Consider the following 24,069-nt stretch of genomic DNA (forward strand, 5'->3'; position numbering starts at 1 on the left):
CAGGTATATTTAGGCTAATTGGTGGCCCTAAACCGACCTTAAGAGTGAGCGTGAGTGAGGGGGGTTGTTTGTCTCTGTGTGGCCGTAGGATGACCGCCACCCTGCCCGGGGTGATGCCAACCCTTCACATGAAGACCACTGAGATAACATGACCCTGATTGTGAGGAAGTAGGTATACATAATGTATGGATAAACACAAATACATACATTTTAGAGCTCAAACCTCCATTACCACCCACACACATAATAAACCAGGTAATTGATATGTGGAAGCCCAAAAACAGACTTTTTAGTCAATAATATATATATATATATATATATATATATATATATATATATATATATATATATATATATATAAATATAAAAAACATAATAATTTCTTGTAACAAACCAGTAGCTCATATGTTTGCTAAACGTGGTGGCGGCATGAATAACAAACATCTCCACTTTGGTTTGTTTACATGCAGCTTTGCAAACCTAGGATGTTCCTGTGTTGTATTTAGAGAGGGGAAATCCCTCTTGGTGTTCCCTCTAAATAAGCAATGCATGTACAATATTGTTCTAATGTTGCTGTTTACCGCTGGTATTTTCAACTTTTACATATGAATATTGAAGTGAGTTTAAGTTTTGGAGAAAAAGTAAAAGGATCAGCAGTGTCAGCTGCTGGATAAGTGAACAGCCACTGTGATTAGGATTCATCCTAGGGGGACTATATGAAATTTCACAATAATCTCCCAATAACTAGTGAATTATTTATTTCTGGACCAATGCATGAGACTGTGATATGCTCTGGTTCATTTAGGACTACACGCTGATTAATGACTCGAAAATTTTTAATCTCCTTCGGCTCATGAGATCATTTCAAAATCCCCTGCAGAACGTTCCAAGGGTGCTTTACTATCAAGCTCAGAGTAAAGCTCTTTTTCCTTACATTTGGAAACATTGTGAGGATGTTCTGCTCTGCACACATACATGCTCAAATCAGGTTCAAAACAGGGCACAATAATTAAGTCTGACTTTCTGAGGTGAAGGATTTTACAGATGAAATCAAAGATGAATTATGAATTACAGATGAATTATAACTCCATCGTCTCAATAAATAAGTGTCAAGTGACAGAGGGGAAAATTTCAAATTAACCCTCGCCCCAAAGTCCCATAAACGTCCTCAGGTTTAGCGCCATTATTGACAACATTTTTGGCTACTTTCCCCAAGTGTATGTGTATGTGTGTGCAAGTCTTGCAGTGCAGGGAAAGATTTGTTTGTGCCTGTAGCAGAGCAGATTTCTTCTCACCCGTCTTTTATCCTCAGGCTGAAACTCTGCAAACACAACTTATCCAGCCACAGCAGACTCTATACTGACTGCCAGTCTGTGACTACCACCTCCTCCTCAATGTGTACATTCACGCTCACATGACTCACAGCAGCAGAAGGTAGGCACACTATACCTTACATGTTTTAGCCAAGTAAGGAATTTCAGACATTTGCATAATATTCAATTCATATCATGCTCTAAAGCTCGTTTTCTTTCAGCATCTGCCATCTGTTCATCCTCCTCGACTCATCTAATGTCTCACAAACACAATACTTTCATAGTCTTTCCAGATGAGGAACTCGCAAAAGCAACGTTAGCCTCAAAGGGGATAAAGGCTCAGGGATAATTCACAAATTACTCATTAATTCCTACTCTCTTTATTTATTGTAGGACACAGAGCCACAAAAAAACAAAGGCTATCATCTGGTAATCAGAGATGGAAAAGACAGTAAAAGAAGAAAGATAAAGCATAGAAAATATATGAGAAAGCGGGAATAAAAATGAGATAGAATAGAAGGAGAGAAGAGTAAAAAGGGGAATAAGACAGGAGAGAAAAGAGGTGATGAGGAGGTGGACAGTGACAAGAGGACAGATTGGGGTCAAAGTTGGTAAGATGTGAGGAAGGAAGCGTGTCTGGTCTCATGCTCGGACACTTTAAATTGAAAACATGGAGCAGCGAGTTGGTGCTTGTGAGGGCAAGAGGGAATTAAAGAGACAGAAAGTTAAAAACGAAACTGCTCAATATCGGAGAGGGTAAAAAGCATAAGACACTCGCTGGAGTAACAGTTTTTCCTCTTTGTGTTTCAGGCAGCTGGGGCTCTGCTCGGTACACTGCGCGACACACATTCACGCACCATTTGCACATAAATGACACACTAGCCGATGTTGATTCTTGTGATGTACTGGAAGTCGTTGAGATAATCGAGCTGTTATATGATCATAAAAACAAACATTTCTGACAATCTGCAAGCCACCTGAATGTGTTGGCAATCTTTATGCAATTCTTACTGTTTTGCCTTGTTTATCCAGACACTTCTCTCAACTGCGCTGCGATAGGAATAATCCATATCTGATGTAGTTGTTAACCCGCAGAGGTTTCACAGTACACCTGATTAATCACTCTCGCAATCTTTAAATTAGCAAAAGAAATTGCAAGATGCCAAAAGTAAGCTAATTTTCCGCTGGTACTCTCACCCAACACCATCTCAACTGTACCACTAATCAAGTGAATAACGGGATTATTACACGCACTCGTGCAGTTATGGGCAATTCTTCGGTTGACAGTAAGTTAACATCCATTTTGCTGTGATAAAATGTAATTACACACATTTTGTATTTCATTTAATAACATGCACATATGATTTTATGGTGAATATCAGTGGGGATAACATTTTAGCGGACAGAAACGGGACTACTGAGGCCGAGAGTTCTTCTTGATGCTTTTCCAAATACAAACCCCTAAATACACCTTAATGAGCCTCCACTGAGAGCTTCATTAACGTCTTCACAGCTTGTAAATGTGATTGCGTTTCATGTCAGGGATCACACTGCACATCATACCCCAAATATTCAAAACTTCTAGCCTTTGAGTAAGAGATAACTTGCTTTCCAAAAGTCTATAGTCAAAGATGAGGCATTTCTATAATATCTAAAAAGTCATCTTGGATGTATTTTAAATCAAAAGGATAAGGGTAAAAATAAGAGTTTGGGCACCCCTGACATTTATAAGCTAGTGCGTTTTGCTCGTTTTTTTGTTTTGTTTGTATGTTTGTTTTATTTGTGGGACAGTTCTGTAAAATAGTGTGAGGTCTACACATACATTTTCAATTACATATCGGTCAGGGGACTGTGAAGGCCATGGCAAATTCTTCTGTATTGTGCTTTTTGAAGTACTTCATTATGGATTTTGAGACAATTCTGTCCTCTTGGCTTTTTATAGACACTGAAGTGTTGGTTTTCACACATTACTGGTATTAAATAGAATCCAATCTCTACTTTAACAATGACCAATAAATCTTGTTCATTTCATGAAATTCTGCTCCCGTCCTGTTCCAACAAATGGTTGCTCAGTGTAGCCTAAAAGTTTACTTCAGCCATCTGCAGAACATTCCAAAATGGGATTGTTTAGTCTTGATTTGAAGATAATATTTGAGTTGAGAACACAGGATTCTTTTTCTCTTTAAACAACTCGTTCGTGATGCTCATATTTGTGCAGGTATGGCTGCACAGTGAAGCGCCACTCGGGAGTCTGAATGTCTGAGAATCTACCACAGATGGGAGTCTTCTTTAAAAGCTAACTTTAAAATACAATTACTTTCTATCATTAAGTAATGAGGTGATTTTTTAGTCTTCTCCATCTTATTACACATCATTTGTCTTTTTTCTTTTTCCCGAAGTGCTAGAAAGCTGTGGCTTGTTCATAACCTTTACAAAAGACAAAAGTTGAGACCAAGGCTCTCCTGTAACAGAGTCTGACAATCCAAGACCTTGGCAAGTTATATAAGAGACCAAGTCTTTTGTAGGACTTTTACCCAGTGTACCTCCATGTTTTGATTCTTTCACTCTCTCTCTCTCTGCTCCAAAAATTGAAACTGAGCTGCCCACGACATCTTTTAAGCAGACTGGATGAATCTGAGCCTCGGCGGTGGCTTGCGGCTCATTATTAATCTGCACAGCTGTGTAGCAGTTGCCTGAAATGTAAGCTGGCTGCTGTATTCTCAGGGACCAATCCAACCCAAAACTGTGAGGCTCAACATTTTACTTTGCTGTACCTTTTTGCCCCGAGATGCTTCTTTGACAGCAACAGCAGCATCAGTTGGAAGCCTGCCTTAGTTAAGTTGCCAGGCAACAATGCAGTGCCCTGCGTTTGTGAGCTCAGGTTTCTGTAACCTAGTTCATTCTTTAATTTACGTCTCCCTATAAATATGTGACACAACTAACTGTATTTCTAGTAAAACTTTTCTAATCTGCTTTACACGTTGCATCCTTTTCCACCTGTGACACTGGGTCTCTGTCAGGTTCCTCTGGTTATTTTATCTCAAAGCTCAAGATGAGCGACGAACCCATCTTCCCTTACTCTGCCTCACCGATCACAAGGAGCCTTCCTCTGAGGAATCCAGCCCACAGCACAGCAAGAGGATGAGTCCCTTAACCCGTAACAACTGTCAGACGCTCACACAGAGATATTAATTGTTCTTGTCTCTTGCTGATTTTTTTTTTAAATTGGCCAATCTTCATACTGGCTGCTAGAAGAGTTGGTCCTTTGGTCAGCTAATATTTTGATCTTGGTCATCAGGTTAAATGCAAAAAGAAAATGACAAGAAAAAAGCTAAGGCATACTTTCAGCTCACGTTTTAATGATTGATAATACAATTGAACACTTAAGACTCCTTAATTCTCCTTTTTAGAGACGAGTGTGAAGCCAGTAGTTGTTATTCTGAGTTACGTGTCAGTAGCAGAGGGGAAGTGAAAAGCAGGAGCTGTTCTGTGTCAGCTTTAAAACTGCAAATTAACATGCACCTGTGTCACATTCAGACATTAAAGAGTGCTATTTAAAATTCCCTCAAGCCTTGAACCATTTCAAGAAATTAGTCAGACTATTGTTTTTGTTTCACTTCTTCTCAAACCGAAGTTCAACTTAAATAATTGGGACTGTCCAATTTGAGTCGAGAACATGTCAAATGCCAGGTGCACTCTCAAATCCTTTAAACACACGCACCTGAGTAACGTAATCCACAGCTTCACTGAATATAGCTGCCTGTCAAAGCAGCTGTCAACATCTGTGAGGTCTTGGGGATTGGAGCTGACTCTTTAATAGTTCCTCTGTTTACACTCGTCTGTCTGCTCTCCCTGTACGCTCACTACAATTAATCAATTATACAGTCAGGACAATCAGAGGTTTTCGTGCCTTTGAGAAAGCAAACCGGGAAAACGGTTGTAATTCAGACCCAAGAGGATGTATGTGTCTTCCCAGCCAGGATTATTGTCCCTTCTTTAGATGCACTCGGTTCTCAGATGAGGTGAGAGATCCAACGCAACCTCGTTGGAGAAGATCTGCACTAATATAGCCTGTCAAACCTTTATTTTAATCTGTTAAAGAAAAAACAGTTTAAGCTCCAGGTTTAAACATGAAAGCTGGGAGAACAAGTGGTCAAATAACCAATTAGCAGATCAAGCAATCGCCAACAACTTTGCAAAGTAACAATCATTCAAGCAATTCCTTCTGCAAAAATACCTCTTATTCTCACAGCTCAGCTTCTCTAAAGGGACTGTGTCCTCGCCTCTGTGTCCTCTGTGAACATTGGTGTTCAAAGGTTAATCTGTTTGCACATTTTAAGTTGGTAATTTTAATCACCGGTGTCCTCCAGCCCCCTTTTTACTCCCTTAAAGTTTGCTGCCCTCAAGTTGAAAAGTGTCTGGTTCAGCTATTTCTTTTTTTTATCTGGAAAATGCACAGAGAGCGGCGTTGTTGTTTTTTTTTTTTATATAAATGAACTTACTGTGGACTCCAGGACTGCTAGTGGGCTGATCTGGTAAACTGTGATGGGCATTTTTGCAAACAACCTGCTTTTTGTAGTCCAAATCCTCAAATGTACAAAAGAGGATTAAAGGAACACTATGGAATTAAAACATATCTTATCCTTGTTTTTAAGCACAGTTTCATTACATTTAACTGTTTGATGACTGTGAAGAAAATTGTGGGGTCTGTTTAGTCTAAAATACTTGCCAGTAATTGGATGTGATTATATTTGTAATTTTCATCATCATTATACACCTGTATGGGTCTTTGTGGATGACACTGCCAATCAAAGACTCAAGTCCATCTCCATGGAAACACGGGCCATGCAGTCAGTATTTAAAGAGGACAGATGCTCGTTTCAGGGCACTGGTGGAGGCCAAAATACAACAAACATTCATTGTGGCATCTGTGGTTTAGCAGAGAGACTCGTCAGAACGCCGAGCCAAAGCCAGAATCCACTCAGCTCCTCTGGCTTGTGTTCTGTCTGATTTCCAATTATCAAGTAAATCTGCAACAAAAGCTCTGTGTGCTTTATGTTGTTTGAACAGAGAGACTGGGAATATTCTCTGGAACATCAATCTCATCTTTCACAAGGGAATGTGAATTGTAAGTTCTTCATGTCTGTCACTTTTGAAGTAATTTCTAATGCATCATTCATACAGCATTAGGGCGTGTTACAATGGCACATGTGTCGGTGGTTCACTTGTGCCTCACATAGCTACAGGGCGCATAATGAACCACATCAGCCCCGTGGCAAAATATTAATGACTATCCTGCCTAGCGTGTGTAATAAATGAGTCATTGCTGGAACAATGAAAACTTCATTTGCCAGGAAAAGGAAGTACAGTGTCGAGTTTACGGTGCCGCGTGTTTTACATGGCATGGCACAGTCAGGCTTCCTGTCAGAGCGGATTAAAAGGTGAACGACTGCGATGGACTTTCACAAACCTTGGCTCAAAGTCATCCCCCTTAGGGTGCAACTGAGGACATTTGTTTCAATGTTAAATAAGGCTAAGAGCCGTTAAAGTGAAAACTGCTGGCAGAGGAAACGCTGGGAAGCGAGAGAGAAAGGACAAAGGAAGACAGAGCAAAGCAGAAAAGAGTTAGGAGCTGTCATAAGAAGAGATGCCAACACACATCTTAGGATAAACATACTAAGCTTGCCGGGAATGTTTGAAAATGGAAAATAATTAACCAGACAGCTGACATCAAGTGGCACATGACCACTGTTGGACTGAAGCCTTATTTCCAATTACCCTGCAGCTCTTTTTCGATCACTGTAGAACCCCCTTGACAATTAATTCTCTCACAGATTTGATCATTGTTTTCCCTCTTTCTGTTGCACTCAATAAGAACCAATTCATCATGTCACTGTAACACTTGCCCATTGGTAACCTAGCAAGACAAGTCACCTCTGGCTCAACAAGCCCTTATAACGTGGAGAGATTGAAATTCACTGGCCACAGATCTGAAGGCTTTTTCACACTCCAGCTAACTGTAAAAACTGCTTCTTTTTCCTGTTTTTACCCATTAGTGTTGCACTCCAACAGGTCACAGTGGTGTAATAAGCAACGATATTGTTTCTTCCTTCTTTTACTCAGGTCCGATAACATGAACACACAATTCCTGATTATGCTACAAGGACATATGTTTCAATCATGGATGTGCAGGCCAAAGACACGTTTTGCATAGGATTTTACATATTTGCTTTGCATATTTGATCTATGTCTGTAGACTGCAGATAAGGGCAACAAGTTATGCCCTTTTTGCAAAGGAAACTAAATGAGTACTAGACGGTCCACTCGGTTAGAGCAAAAGCACCAGTAGGACAGTCTAAAAATACTCAGGGGTTAGTGAAATCCTGTCTTTAAATCCTACTTAAGTACACCAAAATGTGCTTTCATTCGGTGAAAAATGTCCCCTGTGAACAACAATGTAAGTCATAGTTAACCAGTGAGTCACGGCCGCAAGAACCGAAGTTCTCTGGAGGCAAAATCAACTAAAGCTGAACCGGAGTTTTAGAAGAACGAAAATCAAACAGTTTTTTTTTTTTTATTAGATTATATATTTATGACAGAACTGCAATAAAATTACTGCCTTCATGTTATAAAACGGCTGCCCCTTGCCTACATGCAGGAAATGTCTCGCCAACCTCATAATAAAAGGAGGTGGGCAGCAATAGAGGCAACAATCAATTTTACTGATTCAGCCTCCATAGTAAATATCAACCTTTAAATGCCACAGCTTCTACAACAGCCAATAAAGTCAAGATTCCCAGTGACTCTGTTCTCTTTCTGCCATCCTGTGACTCAGCCACAATTTTCAGACTCTGAGGAAAACGTATACAGTAATTTGAAACTTAGTTGTTATTAACAGATTGATTAATGAAACCACAATACAGAGTCAAATGCAGCTTTTTTAGTGGCTGCTAACAAAGATGTTTCTTGAAGGCGCTTTGACAATTTCTAATGAAGCATTGTTCCAGTTCATCCAAATTGCAAAGTTTCTGAGTAAACGCCACATATTCTCAATAGGATTGGGATCTGAGCTCTAAGAGGGCCGCTCCATGACCCAGATTTTAGCATCCTTACAAAAATGTGGTCAAATTTAGTTGCATATTTTGGGTTATTATCTTCTTGGAAGACCTAGTATTGAATAAATGTTAGACTGGCAGCAGATTTCTTTATCTTATCCCACAGAATATCACCATAATCCTCTTTTTCTCCACGATCACATGCATCCAGACAAGGTTCCCTGTGCCTAAAGCAGCAAAACAGCCCAATTGCATTATGCTCCCACTAACTTATGCATTCCCCTGGTGGAGGGACGGATGGATTCAATTAAACGCCAAGAAACTCTGGAAGCAACATCTGTCTATTACAAAAAATAAATAAAAATCCACAATGGACCAATTTAAGAGACCAGATGAGCATTTTGCCATGGGACCTAGAGTAATCTGACATAAAATGTCACTGGCGATCTGTCAACAAACATTAAAAAGCAGAGTAGATACATAATGACCCAATGATATTATAAAGAACAAGAAGACTTTTTCTCTGAAAAAGTGGTGAAAAGTACTCATAACTTTTTGGTTTGTTTTTGTTTTTGTTTGTACTGTTTATTCCGAATATGCCAATTACCAGGAAGCAAAATAATAAAGCACAGGAAAACCGAAAATAAATGACATATTCGAAAAGGAGTGAGAAGAAGCATAGCTTATTAGCCTTATTAGCTCTCACCCCTTTGTCTAAAATAAAATATATATATATATATATATATATATGTATTATATATATACATACACACATACACATACACATACATAGGCTACATACTGTATCCATATATACACATACACACATACCTAAACATACCTACACATACATGCACACATATACACATATATATACACACATACATACACACACAGGCTTCTCTGCCTCTCATCACCATGCCATATCAAATGAATGATAATAAACAATAATCATTCATGAACTTTATCCTTTGTACCCTCTAAACAACATATTTTTGTACATTTTCTTGAACGGTTGGATATTTTAACTTTGTTTGAGTTCCTCACTTAGGTTGTTCCATAGCTTGACACCGGTAATAGATATACAGAAACTTTTCAAGGTTGTTCGTATGTTTAAGATTTTGAAGTTATGTTTCCCTCTTAACTGATACCCTCCCTCCCGATTCCTAAATACATTTTGGATATTTTCTGGTAATTGTCTGTTTTTTGCTTTATACATGATGATTGCTGTTTGGTAAGATATGATGTCAGTGAATTTCAGTAGTTTTGATTGTATAAAAAGTGGATTTTTGTGTTCCAAGTAGTTGACCTTATGAATAGTCCTTATTGCTCTTTTCTGCAGGATGGTAAGTGACTGTAATGAAGTAATTATTTCCCCAAATCTCAGCACAGTAATGTAAATATGGCAAGACCAGTGAACAGTAAAGTGTGCGAAGTGAATTGTGATCCAGTAGTTGTTTTGCTTTGTGTATGACTGCAATGCTTTTTGAAACTTTGGACTGTACATGTTTGATGTGTGGTTTCCAACTCAGTCTGTCATCTACTGTAACCCCAAGAAAGGTGTTTTCGTGCACCCTTTCATTTTCAAAAATAATCAAATTGACAAGGTCAAATTTTTAGACCACTGGAGGGCCAACTTTTTCATTCCATTACACCTCTGTAAAGTTCACCTCCTTGATCAATTACATCGCCCCGGCACTGACTGAGGCCATATTCACTCAGAGGTCAAATTTATTGTCGGAGGCAACGGCTCAATGAACATTTTACTACTTTGGCACTTGTCACAAATTATAAAGCGAAAATGCCCTTTCACAGGAATCCAGCTGGTACTAGAAGGGACGTGTGCTGCTGTTCCTGTCATCCGAGCGTTCACGCTTGTATTTAAAGAAAAAGAAAGAAAGAAAAAGAAACCACTTGCTGAAGCAATACTTCTGAAAAGGAATGAAGCGGCCAGCCCTCAGTGGGCTGGCGGCTTTATGCACATAGAATCAATGCGATATGAATGAACCGTACGGCATCACAAAGTGCTGGAGTTTTATTTTGTGGCTCTGCAGAAATCCGTCAATAATGTCCTTTCATTCCTGCTCCACGATTGTTCTGATGAGGTTTTTAAAGTTAGACATCCCAGCAGATCCAGCAAAAGTTTTTTATATACTTTCTTCTAGAATCACTCTGCTTTTTATACCTGTGGTGCTCACTTGTTTGGATTTGGGTCTTTTAAGAATGCAGATTTGAAATGTGCAAGTGTGTTTTTACCTTCCATGACGTAGACCAGCGAGCCCACATCGCCCTCCTTAATGATACAGCTGTCCTTTCCATACTCCACAGGGTACATGCAGTCCACGATCTCTTGGATCTGTGAGAGCTCCAGGTTCTTCATGAAGTCATTGTCCAAGATGGCCTCTTTGATGAGATCCTTGGACCTAGAGGAAAGATGAAACGAGATATACCAAAATTATACAAACACAGATTCATGTAAAAACTGCTTCTTTGTTCAGTGTTTCACATAATGCCCTAACATGAAATCATCATGTTGAAAATTACAGTCTAAATTTCACATAACAGCAGCTTTTCACAAAGATCCTCATTTCAGAGACATCAAGGTTAAACTGTTTTATTCTCTGCAAATGCCAGAACAGGTTGATAAAAAGCAAAAACCGTGTCTAAAGGAAGCAGATTGTTTGCCATTCAGGAGCTGCTTCTCAAGAGTTGATTTCCTGAAATCGCTATGAAACAAAACATTAAAAAAAGCCAAGTGAATCATAATTTAGGGCGCGAGAGAGCTTTGTCATGCAGACTAAAAGGAAAAGCAGGATCGATGTTTGGATGATAATGAGAGAAGAATTATCTCTGAAATGCAGTACGTATGAGATGCAGGTGAATGTCACGAGGGGAGATATTTGTGAATAGAAGGTGTCCGAGCCCTGACAGCAAGGTGAATGCAAGTCAGATATGTGGCGAAGTTTGAAATCTGAAAAGCGTCAGTCTGATCCTCGTGGATGAAGAAAAGCGAGGAGAGACGTGAAATATCACAGGGTGAGTTGAGATCACTCATTCACGGAAGTGTGTCATCGCCACAGTCTGGGCTGCGCGGCTGAACGCTACGCAGAAGGTTTTGACAACCTGTCAGCTGAATGAATGAGGTTAATAATATGTGTCAGCAGTAATCCAAAAAGGAAACTACTCCCACTCAGAGGAGGAGCATTTAAACTTTAACAGTGTTCAAAAACTATATGGTGGACTCCCCTTGTTGCCGTTTCGAGTATGCTGCCCTTGCTTTAGTGTGGCTTTTTTGCACATCTTCTGGAAACAACCCGGAGGGCATTGACAGCCAGCAGCGAGTCCTCCACAAACCACACCACCACTCAAACAGACCGTCAAGTACAATAACGGCAGTGCCCAGCTTTATTTAGATCCACGTACCCAGCTCCATGTCTGTGTTTTTAAAACAAACTCCTCCGCACATTCGTGTGTTTATGATCTGTTTTAAAGTCAGCGCCTTACTGCTCCTCACGTTGAGCTTTTATGGTCACATGGACGTGCTTCGACAATAAATCTGCAGAGACGCAAACATATCTGACTGTGTTGCTGTTTTAGATGTTTTAGATGTAAAACTGATAAACATACTGCAGCAGAGATGCCAGGGTCTGCTGGGAAGCAGCTGCCACATCTGGCGGCCGGTGTGGACACCACTTCTGAACGTTGCAAGGTTCAGCAGTTCAGTACTTCAGTTTGTACAACCAATTAAGTTGTTGGTTGTGGTTTAGTCTAACATGCTTTTATATATATATGTGGCAGGGTTCTTAAAATGTGGGCTCTGCATTCAGGAAAACACATAAAACACCTAAACTTTATTCTTTTTTAAAACAGGACTCCTGGGATTGAGACAATTCTCGCCAGAGGTATATAAAACCGGCTATGCTTAGACTAGGAGCCACAGAACCATCATAATCATAAACAACAGCAACTTGGGAGGCACAAAACATAAATATTTAACCATCGCAGTCTTTGGAGGTCTAAAACTGTCATAACTAGAGATTTTCGGTTGGGTTCTGAGTGTTTTTATGTTCTTTTCTTTATAGTCCCTCTGTGTTTTGTTTTTCTGCTGTTGTTTTTCAAGGGAAAAAATGTTGTATTTTCTGGATGTTTGTGATTTTAGTTTCCCATCCTGTCCTTCCTGGTCTGTTTTAATCTCCCCCACCTGTTTCCCATTGGCCCTCCTGTCTGTGCATCTAAATACTTTATCTTCATGTCTTTTTTTCCTCCTCTCCTCACCATGTCCATCATCTTTCTGTGTCTACCCACCTTTCCTTCAGTCCTGTGTTTTGTTACTCCTTGTTTTGCTTATTGGCTTAGGTTAGGTTTGTTGGAAATATCTTGTTTCGATCATGTACTATACTTAAAATTCAAGTAGACTTTAAAGAAAGATGAAGGGAGTAATAATATAAGTTTTCAACTTCCAACACCTTTGTTTTAAGGTAACATGCAGAAAGAAATGATCTATTTAAATTGAATCTTAGGATTGATATATTCATCAAAGTAACAGCTCAAAATCCATTTTCATTCCAGCAGGTGGTGTATATGCTGCCTCATTCCAGTCATTGTCCCAGAGTCAGCCACTTTATAAACAATTTTGAGACATGAGAAAGACTAAGGAGATTTGAGCAAAGAGTGTATAAGTAAGTATCTGGTTAGGATGCCGCTGGGGAGATATTTTAGGCATGTCCAACCAGATGGAGACCCCGGTGCAGACCCAGGAAACACTGAAGGAATAATGTCTCTCGGCTGGTTTGGGAGTGTTGCTATTCTCTGGAAGAACCACAGCAGGTGGCCCAGGAGAAGGAGTTGTGAGCCTCTTTGCTGAAGCTTGTGCCTCCGTGACCCAGACTTATACGCGGAGGTTAATGGCTGGATGCAAGCCTTATATAAATAAATCTCTGACAGTGTTTATACTGCAACAAAAGCCTCCTTTAGATATTTTAATTTTCCTGCTGAAAGTCTAGACAAGCTGCCACAAGAAATTTAAAAAGAGATAATTAAAGTGATGCACCTATTTTATAATCTCAACTTGCAGTCTGTGCTAAAATCTTTTCTCTTCTTTGGCAAAAAGAGAAGATAATTTGGATATAATCTTGACAGATCTCATTAGGTTTTTGGAAACTGAATCTTAATAAAGAAGTGCAATATTTTCTGGACCGTGAGGGAACTTACAAAGAGACCAGTGCTTCAAAAGTGCTTTAATTTCATGCATGGCTGTAGCAGAATTAAAGAGATATTAACTAAATTAACAAGAACAAGCTGTATTTTTTTTTTCCTCCAAAGCTGACCTCCAGCACTCCGGAAATGTGCCTCATTGACCCTTTTTCTGTTATATTTACACCCAGGAGACTTACAGCCGTTCAATCCTGATCTCAGCCATCGTTGAGCAACCTCTTCCAAGCAGACCCTTATAAAAACATCTGCCTCCCTCTACTTTTCAGAATGACATATTTGCTTTCATCCACGGGTGAAGTTTGGGCTGAGCGAGTTCAGCCTTCCTTAAAAGGAGAAAATATGCTCTTTTAGGTGGAAAAACGAAGAGGGGTGGCAGAGGCTAACAGAAATGAGACAGGCTAAGAAAGAGGGATGGATAGAGCATGTGTAGAGAATGCTCTAAGAAAGATGAAGTGGGTCAGAATGAAAGAAAAAAAACTATTGTTCAAATCCAAGCAGTATTGTCTCTGCACTTCAACAACAAAAACATCATTGAAATGTAACAATGCCCATTTTGCTCGCAAAGGCACTTCTGTTCATTATTTTTTTAATGAAATTTGAATGATAACAAAATAAATGTTAGAAAGCTTTAACACATGAACTTGAAACTAATTTGAATTCAAATAATTATTATCTAACTTAAGAAAAAACAAACCTTTGTAAATTGCTCATGCAAATGTGTCCAAACAAACTGACAAATAATGATCATGCTAATGAGACAACAGTACCCAAACACTAATTTGCTTTGCAAAGCATCCTCTCCTTTTCCATCACATTTTCTGAATGTAGATGCTTTTTTTTAGAAGGGAGGTAATCAACAAATGTCATTCTGTAGCAAATGAAGAGCGTGACATGGTGTGGCAGACGCTCAGCAGGAAACTGGGATTGCCGTCAGGGATCTTGAGCTTTAAACAATGTTTTTTAGTAAGAGGAAGGTCATTGAGAAGATTATCGACCAAACAGCCATCCCACAACACCTTTTTTGATAAGTTTGTCTAAACTTATGCAGTTCTTCTTACCGATAACATTACCAGTGAAAACAACATCTTTACAGAACTAACGGTTCCACTACTTTTTGTATGAGGTGATCTTCTATACTTCAAGTCAGTGTTTTGCTAAGACTCAGAAAAATATCTGTATGGACAGTGATGTATACTTATAGAATAAAAGGCTTAGAGTGAGGGTGATCATCATTATGAAATTGTCAACTGAATGTGTTTTCCCTATTTGTCATTTCGAAGACACAATCTGAGACTAACTTATTTTAAAGGCAAAACATTAAAAAAAAACGAGACAAAACCAGAATATGATACATTGTTTTGTGTTTTCTACAACACAATCTGCTGCTTTCAAGGTTTTTTATTTGTATGGGCTAAAGTTCATTTAATGGTAGAAATAATACTTCACATATCAATGCTTTGAAGCATGAGGAGTAAATATTTGTATTATCCAGCAGGCAGGAAGTTCATAATATCTCAAACCCAACAGACAGTTGGATGAGTCACAGCAAAGAGCTTTATCTCAAAGCCATGCTCAGTAGAGACCCAAACCTGCAGCAGATCTTAGCAGGAGAGAGTGTTTGCCTGAGTTTGCACATGGTCATGGAGCCACAACTTGTACAAAACCACCATGGGAATAGTCCACAGAGCTACTGCCACTGGGACTGCAAATAATGTTTAACATTTCGTAGTTGCAGACATAACGCAAGTAATATTTTCACTATGAATGTCCGTGTTTTGCGTGTGTGGGGCAGCGCCTCTTCTATGAGCGCTACAGGTGAAGGACCTGCTGCGCCACAGACAGCATTACGCACAAGAATGAGAAAGAGGATAAACTCACGGGCAGGGAAAAAATATATATTGTGATCATAGTGAGAAGTAAAAGTTGAATTCGGACACCTACTCTGGGCTTTTTGGGTAGAAAGGCAGGGTGACATGGCTGAGATCTTGGATGTCGAAGGCGGTGGGTTCGGCTGAGATAGCCTGCCTCTTGGTGCGCTGCTGCTCCTGCAGCTCGCTCTGCTTGTTGACCTGCTGGGTCGCCGGCTTGATGACAGAGCGGTATTTATCCAGTTCGTTCTGTAATCTCTGTATGAGCTCGTCTTTCTGGTCCAGCTCCAGTTCCAGCTCGTCGATGAGCGCGTCCCTTTGGCGCAGCTCCTCTATTTTCTCCTGGAGCGCGTACTGGAGGTCGCGCAAGGTGCCCATTTCGAGCGGGTTGTACACTGAGCGACTCGCCACAGAGTTTTTACCCGGCGGTGTGCGGTCGAGTCTGTGTCCGCTCTACTCTGCCACGCGGCGCGCAAACTTTATCCGGCATGAACAGTTTCAGTCGATGCGGATTTGACGCTCGGAGGTGTAGTCGGTTGTTGCCGCGACAGCCAACGTGAGCCCATTAAAAGCATCTCAAGTTGAATTTCCCTGTGCTTCCTCTATCTCACTCTCCCTCCCTCCCTCCCCGGTTAGGGGATGTGACAGCGGAGGACTCTCCTCCGAGCGTGCGTCAGGCTGCGACCCAAAGAGAATTGTGGAAAAAAAAAAAAAAAAGAATCGCGGCACTACGCAGCCTGTCACTCCAGAGAAATCTACCCTCGTCTCACATGAATGATGAAGTCAGTGAGAAATCCACAGTTGGGTCGTCGTGCCTCAGTAACTCGCCGCAGGGGCTGCCAAGAGACAAATGGATGAGCAGCGAAACCGTAATGAAGTAGAAGGTGGTGGAACATAATGTAATGAACCTCAGCAAACATGAACAGCCGCCAGAGTTCTTACAAACACCAGGAAACTGGACCATATTACACCGGTCATGAAATAGCTACACTAGGGCTGTTCGATTTTGCCCAAAAATAAAATCTCGATTTTTTTCTCTCAAAATCCGATTTTCGATTACGATTACGATTATTTTGTGAATTGACAAAAGGCAAAGAAATGATTTCAAATTTGCTGTTTTTTTATTGAACATTTGCCCCATTGGGCTTTAAGTGCAAACTTTGCTCTTATTAAACCAAAAATGAATGAATAAAGTGCAAAACTCTGTAAAATAAGTTGAAAAAAAGTTTTAAAAAATATAATAAAATATAAAGTTTTATCTCTGAAAAAAAAATCAGCAAATCAGCACTTGCAAACATACAGTAAGTTATATTTCCAATTAAATAAAACAAGACATTTTCTAATTAAACTAAACTGGATCTTTGCATGCTAAATAATAATGCAACCCATGAAGGAGGTAGAGGTGTGTAATGTCAGTCATTACATTTGCTAATCACATTTGCAAGTTTTTTGCAAGGAACACGAGCCGGTCTACCGCATCTGGCTTGAGGGATGCCCGGTGGCATGTTACAACGCCCCCTCCTACACTAAAGAGCCTCTCCGATAGGGCACTTGTCGCAAGTATTGAGAGGTATTTCCATCAATCATTAATATGTGTGCAGACAAGGTAAAAAAAAAAAAAAAAAGGGAAAAATCGATTTTACGATTTTCACGTTTTAACATTGTTCTAATTACATAATCGCGATTACGATTTAAAATCGATTAATCGAACAGCCCTACAGCAGAGTTTAACAAGTTTAACAATATGAGGACACGTGATGATATATGAAATAGACTTCCAACACACTTTACAAGCACTACAGGTGGTCCATTTTACTCCTCTGTGATCAAAGCAAAAGAGTAGTTAAAATCTCTTCAATCTTGCTGTCCATTCTCCTCTTGTTCTGTTATTGACCCGTCCTCTTTAAATTGTCTGCCTTTTAATATGAATGTAAATATGAATAGTTTTTAGAATGCTTCATCAGCTTGCATGTGTATCCTTTATTATACAATAATCAGCTGCTTTTTGTTTAATTTTATTTTTTGAATTACAATCCTGGGGAGCACAGTGGCTTGGTGCTTGGGCTTAGCACTGTTGCCTCACAGTGAGAAGGTTCCCGGTTCGACTCCCAGGCCCGGTGGGGGTCTTTCCACTGGCTTCCAGTGAGTCAAAGGATAGAGTTTAAAATCTTACTGCTGGTCTACAAAGACCTGAATGGTCTTGGATCAAAATACATGCTTGATCTGTTAGTTCCTATGAAGCTCCCAGACCCCTGAGGTTCATCTGGATCTGGTTTGTTGTGGTTCCAGAACCAGAACCAAGCAAGGTGAGGCAGTTCAGTTATTCTGCTCCTCACCGGTGGAACAAACTTCCTGTAGATCTGAGGTCTGCTCCAACTGTCAGCTCCTTTAAATCAGGCCTAAAAACATTACTGTTTATTCAAGCGTACTCCTAAATTAAATACTTACCTGCTGTACTCATTTACACTTATTTTTAACAACTTGTGCTTTTTATTATTTTACCTCTTTTCTTACCATTTTATTTCATTTATTTGTTATTTAAGTGTACTCTTAAATCAGCAACTTGTGCTTTTTATTATTTTACCTTCTTTTCTCATAATTTTATTTCATTTTATTTGTTATTTACTGTCTAATTATGTCTTGCCGCTTTTAATGTCGATGTAAAGCACTTTGAATTACCTTGTGTTGAATTGTGCTATATAAATAAACTTGCCTTGCCTTAAGTTGGGGAAGGAGGTGTTTTTGTTTGTATTGTGCTGGGCTGTTTGTATGATCTCTATCATGAAAAACATAGAAAAGACTTGGAGAACATGCTTAGACTTATTCGCTCTGCGAATAGTAATATTATAAAGAATAGATCAAGTAAAGGCACAAAAAGCAGCAGAAAATGCCAACGCTGTCCACCGCAGCTTCACATTCCTGATCTAATCTGGTGTTGTGTTCACTCCGAGCGCCACTGGTGTCTGTCCACTTGATCCCACTGAGTCACCCGAAGCTCAGCGAACAGCTTTCAACCCGCTGGTGCGGCTGGACTAATTCAGTGGGGGATAAACTGTCATGGGCAATCATGGCAGTTACTGATTGTAAAAAGAAAAAGAGAAAAAAAAAAAAAGCAATTTCTATTCTGGGGTGCAATCAGGCAGTTAGTTCTAAGAGCTGGAACAAGATTTTTCTCGGACTGTGAGATAACCCTGGATGTTTTTAGGTGGTATGAGGTATAGTTTTTCCTGACATGAGGCACATAAACAACTCTGATTGGAGACAGGTGCACTAATAAAAGATCTCAGCTGCCCTCTTGTGGTGGATTAGGAGATCTACTCTGGGAACCAAAGAGAAGGATGAAAGGGCAAAAGAATGATAAGCATCAATTGATTCCGCTCTGTAGTGAGTCATATTGTTCTAAGAATGAAAAGTAGTTATTGGTTTTTTGTGTGGCTGCTATTAAATGAATTAAGGGAGACCGGATTTTCCAGACTAAATATGAGACTTTGAGTATAAATTGCATTGCATATCAGCATCAAAGCAGTAAAGTTATTCTCAGCATCTAAACTTTAAATGACATAAATAACCCACAATAAACTTCTGTTCATTTACCGCACACAATTATTTAGTTATATCAATATTTTCCTCCAAATTATTTTTTTTCTTGTACAAACAAAAACTTGCAATTGTCTAATTAAACCAGAAGCATTTCATCTTTGAGCTAATTAGACCCTGTTTCTTTTATCTCAGTCAAGGGAAGAGGGGACACAGCTGGAGCAGCAGTAAGGTTTACTTCCTGTGCGAGGAAACTGCAGGTGCCTACAGGCTGGCATCTCTGGATCCACCCAACATCAGAGGGCCCTCCCACTGTCCTTCAAAGCTCCTCTGCGCTTTAAATTTCACCTCTCTGGCCATCCAGCTCAGCCCTTTTCCTATGCAGATCAATAGAAACAGGATCCGTTGCTCCATTTTGCTGTAACCCGAGCAGCGGGGCGGGCCGCCGCCTGGTGCCACGTCCTGACTCTAATGGGAGGGCAGGAGGGTGGGATGGGGCGTGGGTGGGTTGGGGGGGCTGGGGGCTTCTGCACTGTCTGTGACCCCGCACACCGGTGCCAGCAGCCATCAACCCGCTGCTTTGCATGATTACAAATACGTCTGCGTACAGTTCAGTGTAGCCTATGGTCACTTGAAGTTAACCTGTTTGTTAAATGAAACCCATTCAAGCCTTTCTTCCTGACTCATCAACTAAACTGAGAAAACACTGACTTGAACATTATCTGAATGAACGCTGAGTCTAAACTACAGAGGGTTTGACATTGGATGATTGCAGGCCTTTTTTGATGGTCTTAGTCGTTATTATTAGTCATTTTTATCCATAATGTTGGGCTGATTAATTCATTAGGCTCACTTATTTTATTTGCTTTTTATTTATTTGTTAATTATTACAGAGCATTTATCCCCCCTGATCCTGCTTAGTCTAACAATCATCCAATGTTATTTTTAGTTTATTTTATTAAGATACAAACAGAAAACACATTTGCAGCAGATGGCAGCAGTAGATGGCAACAAATTATCATTTGGCCAATTATTGCCCATTTTCCAGTAAATGGCATATAAGCAAGCCCTATATTATTAGTCAACCTCTAGATAATATGTACAAAAGAATAAAACTGAACAGTGTTGAGAGCAAAAGGAAGTAAGTCCAAATTTGACCTCCCTATATATATATATATATATATATATATATATATAATCTTTGTACAGGAATATACACAAACACGCACACACAGGTACTTTAGGCATTTCATCTGCTAATGAGTACAATGAGAACCTTCCCTGTCTGCAGTTTATTAATGCAAATGAAAACTGGAAGTTGTCTGGACACCTAATAATATTAACGCTACCTTCTGGTGCAGTCAACACTGTGACGCTGAGCGTGCATGTGAGAGATGTTAAAATGACAGTTTATCTATTCCGACAGATTAAAGAGGATAAAAGGAAGATGACCCAAAAGATAAAGACAGAGCACACTTCTGTGAAACTTTCCCTTTCAGATATACCCAAAATTGTTACATTGAATAGAGTAAAAATATATTCTAGTTTATTATATAAGATTACCTCAGATGCAGGCCTCATAAGGCACCCCTAAAATAAGATATAGTGAACCTGAAACAAGCACCTCAAGGTGATGAAAGAAGCATATGGCCAAACAGAGCGTTTTCTAATGGTGTATTAAATATCCTCAGACATGCACTTTGGGTCCTCAGCATCCAGCTACTAAAAGCCAATAATGCATAGCACTTCCTCCAGCCTATATCCTGTGGGACTGCCATGATGGATCTGATCAATTAGGAGCTCTTTCTGAAGCTCGTCTTGGAGCTGCGTCATCGGCTCCAAGAATGAAAGTGCTCATCCATTCATGGCACAACATTCAGTTCTACCATTTACAGGAAAAAGATGTGAGAAAAGTGAAAACAGAGAGAGAGGAATCTCAATGAGGAACACAGACTATAACCGTGTGTTAAAAGTGTGTAGATTTTATCGATGCGCGCATGCCAAATTTTCACATTGGGAATAGTAGCCGAAGTTAATAGCTGAGTATTTGTTTATTTGATTGGATCCCCATTAGCAGCTGCACAGCAGCTACTAATCTTCCTGGGGTCCACCCGTAAGTTCGTGTAGAGTAAATAAAAAGTTCAACTAAAATACAAATTATAGTGATAAGGAAAACTTACACTAATGATGACAGCAACCATTGCAGCAATAATTAAAACTATGATAACAATTAAGTAAAATTACAAAACAAAAAAAACAGAAGCAACAAGAAAAAATACTACCCAATAATAAATAAATAAAATGAAACAGAAATAATTATCTCATACATCAACTTAAGGAATAAAACAAAATAAAACAGTAACAACAATCTTAATCATCATCATCTGTGAGTGTGTATGTGTATGTGTCTCTGCCCGTGCCCTCGTCGTGTGCCTTCTACCTATTACTATATATTACTATATAGGCTTCAAACGTAAGATATTTTGGATTGAGAATGTGAAATAGAAATACATAGACACTTGCACAAAAATAAAAGAAAATAGGACACACAGGCACATGGGCGTAGGAGAGCAAAGTTAAGGCTGATTTATGGTTCCGCGTTACAACAACGCACAGCCTACGGCGTAGGGTATCGCGTACGGGGCGCGTCGACGCGCACCCTTCGCCGTAGGCTCTGCGTCGATGTAACGCGGAGCCATAATTTGTGCTTTACCAGTCGGACTTGGGGAACCTCCGGAGCGGCTGCCTGGACAGGTCCTGGTGCGGCTGCGGCTCCGCGGAGATGCCCTGCGCCCTGCGCGTCCTGGGGCCCAGAAGTTGCGCGCTGGGCAAAACGGACTGGCATTTGTGCAATTTTCTCTTCAGTTCGTGAATTTCGCCCTCTCGGTCCGCAAGCCGCCTCTCTAACTCCTTTATCCTTTCCTCCTTGAGTCGCAGTATCTTCGCAAAGTCGTCCTCCAGGTCACTCATGTTGAAAACTGCGTTGAACTTTTTTTTATATATATTCCTGAGACGTGACCGAGCGCGTATACACTCCCAGCGCTCACGCAGGTTTACGGGAGAAAAACGGCCACAAATCTTCCACTAGTGTGATGATGCTCCGTTTTGAAGTCTCCTTCGCGTGTTTATTTGGGCAGAAAAGAGCAAAGCGGGGCGCTTAGAGCCAAAGAGCGGGCGGCTGATGGAGCAGCGCTGCGCCACGGTCTCCACCGAGTCTCCGGGGAGCCCAAAGATGATTTTTCATTGAGAAACCAATTACAGCAGCTCTTCCTCTCAGAGGGGCCAAGCGTGCCATCAAAGTTGGCACGAAAGAGCGGAGGCAACTCCTGTAGTTCACCGCCTCTTTACGCTGCAAACACGCCACAGAGGAAGCCCTGCTGCTGCTGCTGCTCCTGCTGCTGCTGCCGTCCAGTATTTGTTTACCATTTATGCTCACATCCCCTTTGGGCGACAAAAGCGCACACATCAACTCCCTGACCTAACCTATCGCAAAAAAATCAATTGTTCTGGCGTCATGGGACAGAGGACTGAGCTTCTGTCTGTTTGTAATGTTCACTTATGGAGTAAGCAAACATCAGTGAAGTGAAAGTAATTTCACGTATGGAAAATTGGCCCTTTTATTTCCTCGTAACTTGGCTTATGGTTATTTGCTGCCATGGCAGTAAATTAGCGTTACTATGAAGATGTATTTGGTTTGTGTCCAAGTCTATTCGTTTTACATATAATGGCGTATTGTAAAGTACAATCCACTTAGACTGATACACCAGCAAAATGTGTAATCTAGACTGTACACGGAAGCATGCCGGAAATTAACAATAAAGCAAAATGTTTATTTTTTAAGCACATAACAAAACACTTATCTACAAATCCACTGTAAAAGTAAAATTAAAGGAACACTATGTAACCATATCCCCAGTCCAAATGGAAGCTAAGCCTAATGGCGCTTTTCCACTAGTACCTATTCAGCCCAGCTCGACTCGGTTTGGCGCTTTTACACTAAGGGTCTAATCATGCCGAGTAGATACTTTTTCTGTATCTACTCTGCCGAGGTTCTAAGCGGGCTGAGTCAGGCTGTATCTGACGTCATCACACTACATCCCAACGATTGGTCAGTGGATTGGGAGTCAGACGTCTGAGTCATGATGTGAACATCGTTTGAAAAGCGAGTCTGACAGCGGCTTCTTGTTCATTTTATTCAACAAGCAATGGCAAAAAAGTCTACTCCGTCGTCCAACTCTGAGGTGCAGATATTCCTAAACCTGGTGGCTGAGGAGAGAATTCAAAGGGATCTAGATGGGCGATAAGGAACGAAAAGATCTACCAGAAGCTTTGTCAGTCCATAGCTGCTCGCGGCTACCAAGTGACTTTTCAGCAACGCCGACACAAACTAAAAATTAAAAAGCCCTGCACCGCTTGAAGCCTCCTCCAGGTTCTACATCTTTAGTGTTGTTTTCTTCTTCTTCGTTTGTCACACAATCAAGTACGTATCAGCAACTTTGCTCCAACCCCACCTATTTCTACTCCGGGTACTGGATTGTAATGAAAAAGAAACTAGGCCAAGTTGAGTCGAGCTGAGTTGAGATGAGTCGAACCGTGTAGGTACAAGTGGAAAGGTGCCATAAGTGACCACCATCGTCCTCCTCCCAGGCAACTCCATTATTAACATATTCACAACAGTGACAGTTCAAATACAGTGATACCATTTGGGAAGAACAGGCATTGTAAGGTTAGAAAATGCTAGCAAAAGTAGTTTAGAGTTATTTTCAATATTGACTCTTATTTAGCCTTTTTTTCTTTTTTAAATACATATTTTTCGTCGATTCCACATGTTTTTTTGTTTTTGGAGGGTGCTGTTGATGGTGGGGCACTTAATGTGTGGCAGCTCATTCAAGGTACATCTTGTCTGATATTCACAAACACACTACACCATCTGACAGCAATTCAGTCAGCACACAGGTCCCCAAAACATTTTTGTCAACTAAACACATGCTGAAAATGTGGTGCAACCGAGTACAAAACATGAATTGTTTATTGGAAAATTAACCAAGAGAAATAACACCTGGATCAGTTGTTAGTGCGATC

General features: G+C 40.3%; 1 protein-coding gene across 2 annotated transcripts in view; it reads right to left on the reverse strand.

Moving 5' to 3' along the window:
- The window catches only part of LOC133463243 (cGMP-dependent protein kinase 1), a 104,022-nt gene extending 81,676 nt beyond the window's left edge, over positions 1-22,346 (reverse strand). Inside the window, exons 1-2 of one of the 2 annotated variants that reach the window (XM_061744663.1) lie at positions 21,701-22,346; positions 10,625-10,791 (exon numbers count right to left, since the gene is read on the reverse strand). In XM_061744663.1, the coding sequence (XP_061600647.1) occupies positions 10,625-10,791; positions 21,701-21,957 (424 nt within the window). In that variant the 5' untranslated portion in view covers positions 21,958-22,346. Of the gene's footprint in view, positions 1-10,624; positions 10,792-15,523; positions 16,010-21,700 lie in introns of those variants that run through there. The other variant, XM_061744662.1, reaches the window with a different exon arrangement.
- Positions 22,347-24,069: the final 1,723 nt, after the last annotated feature.

This window comes from Cololabis saira, chromosome 17 (genome assembly GCF_033807715.1).
Source record: "Cololabis saira isolate AMF1-May2022 chromosome 17, fColSai1.1, whole genome shotgun sequence".
Lineage (NCBI taxonomy): Eukaryota > Metazoa > Chordata > Actinopteri > Beloniformes > Belonidae > Cololabis > Cololabis saira.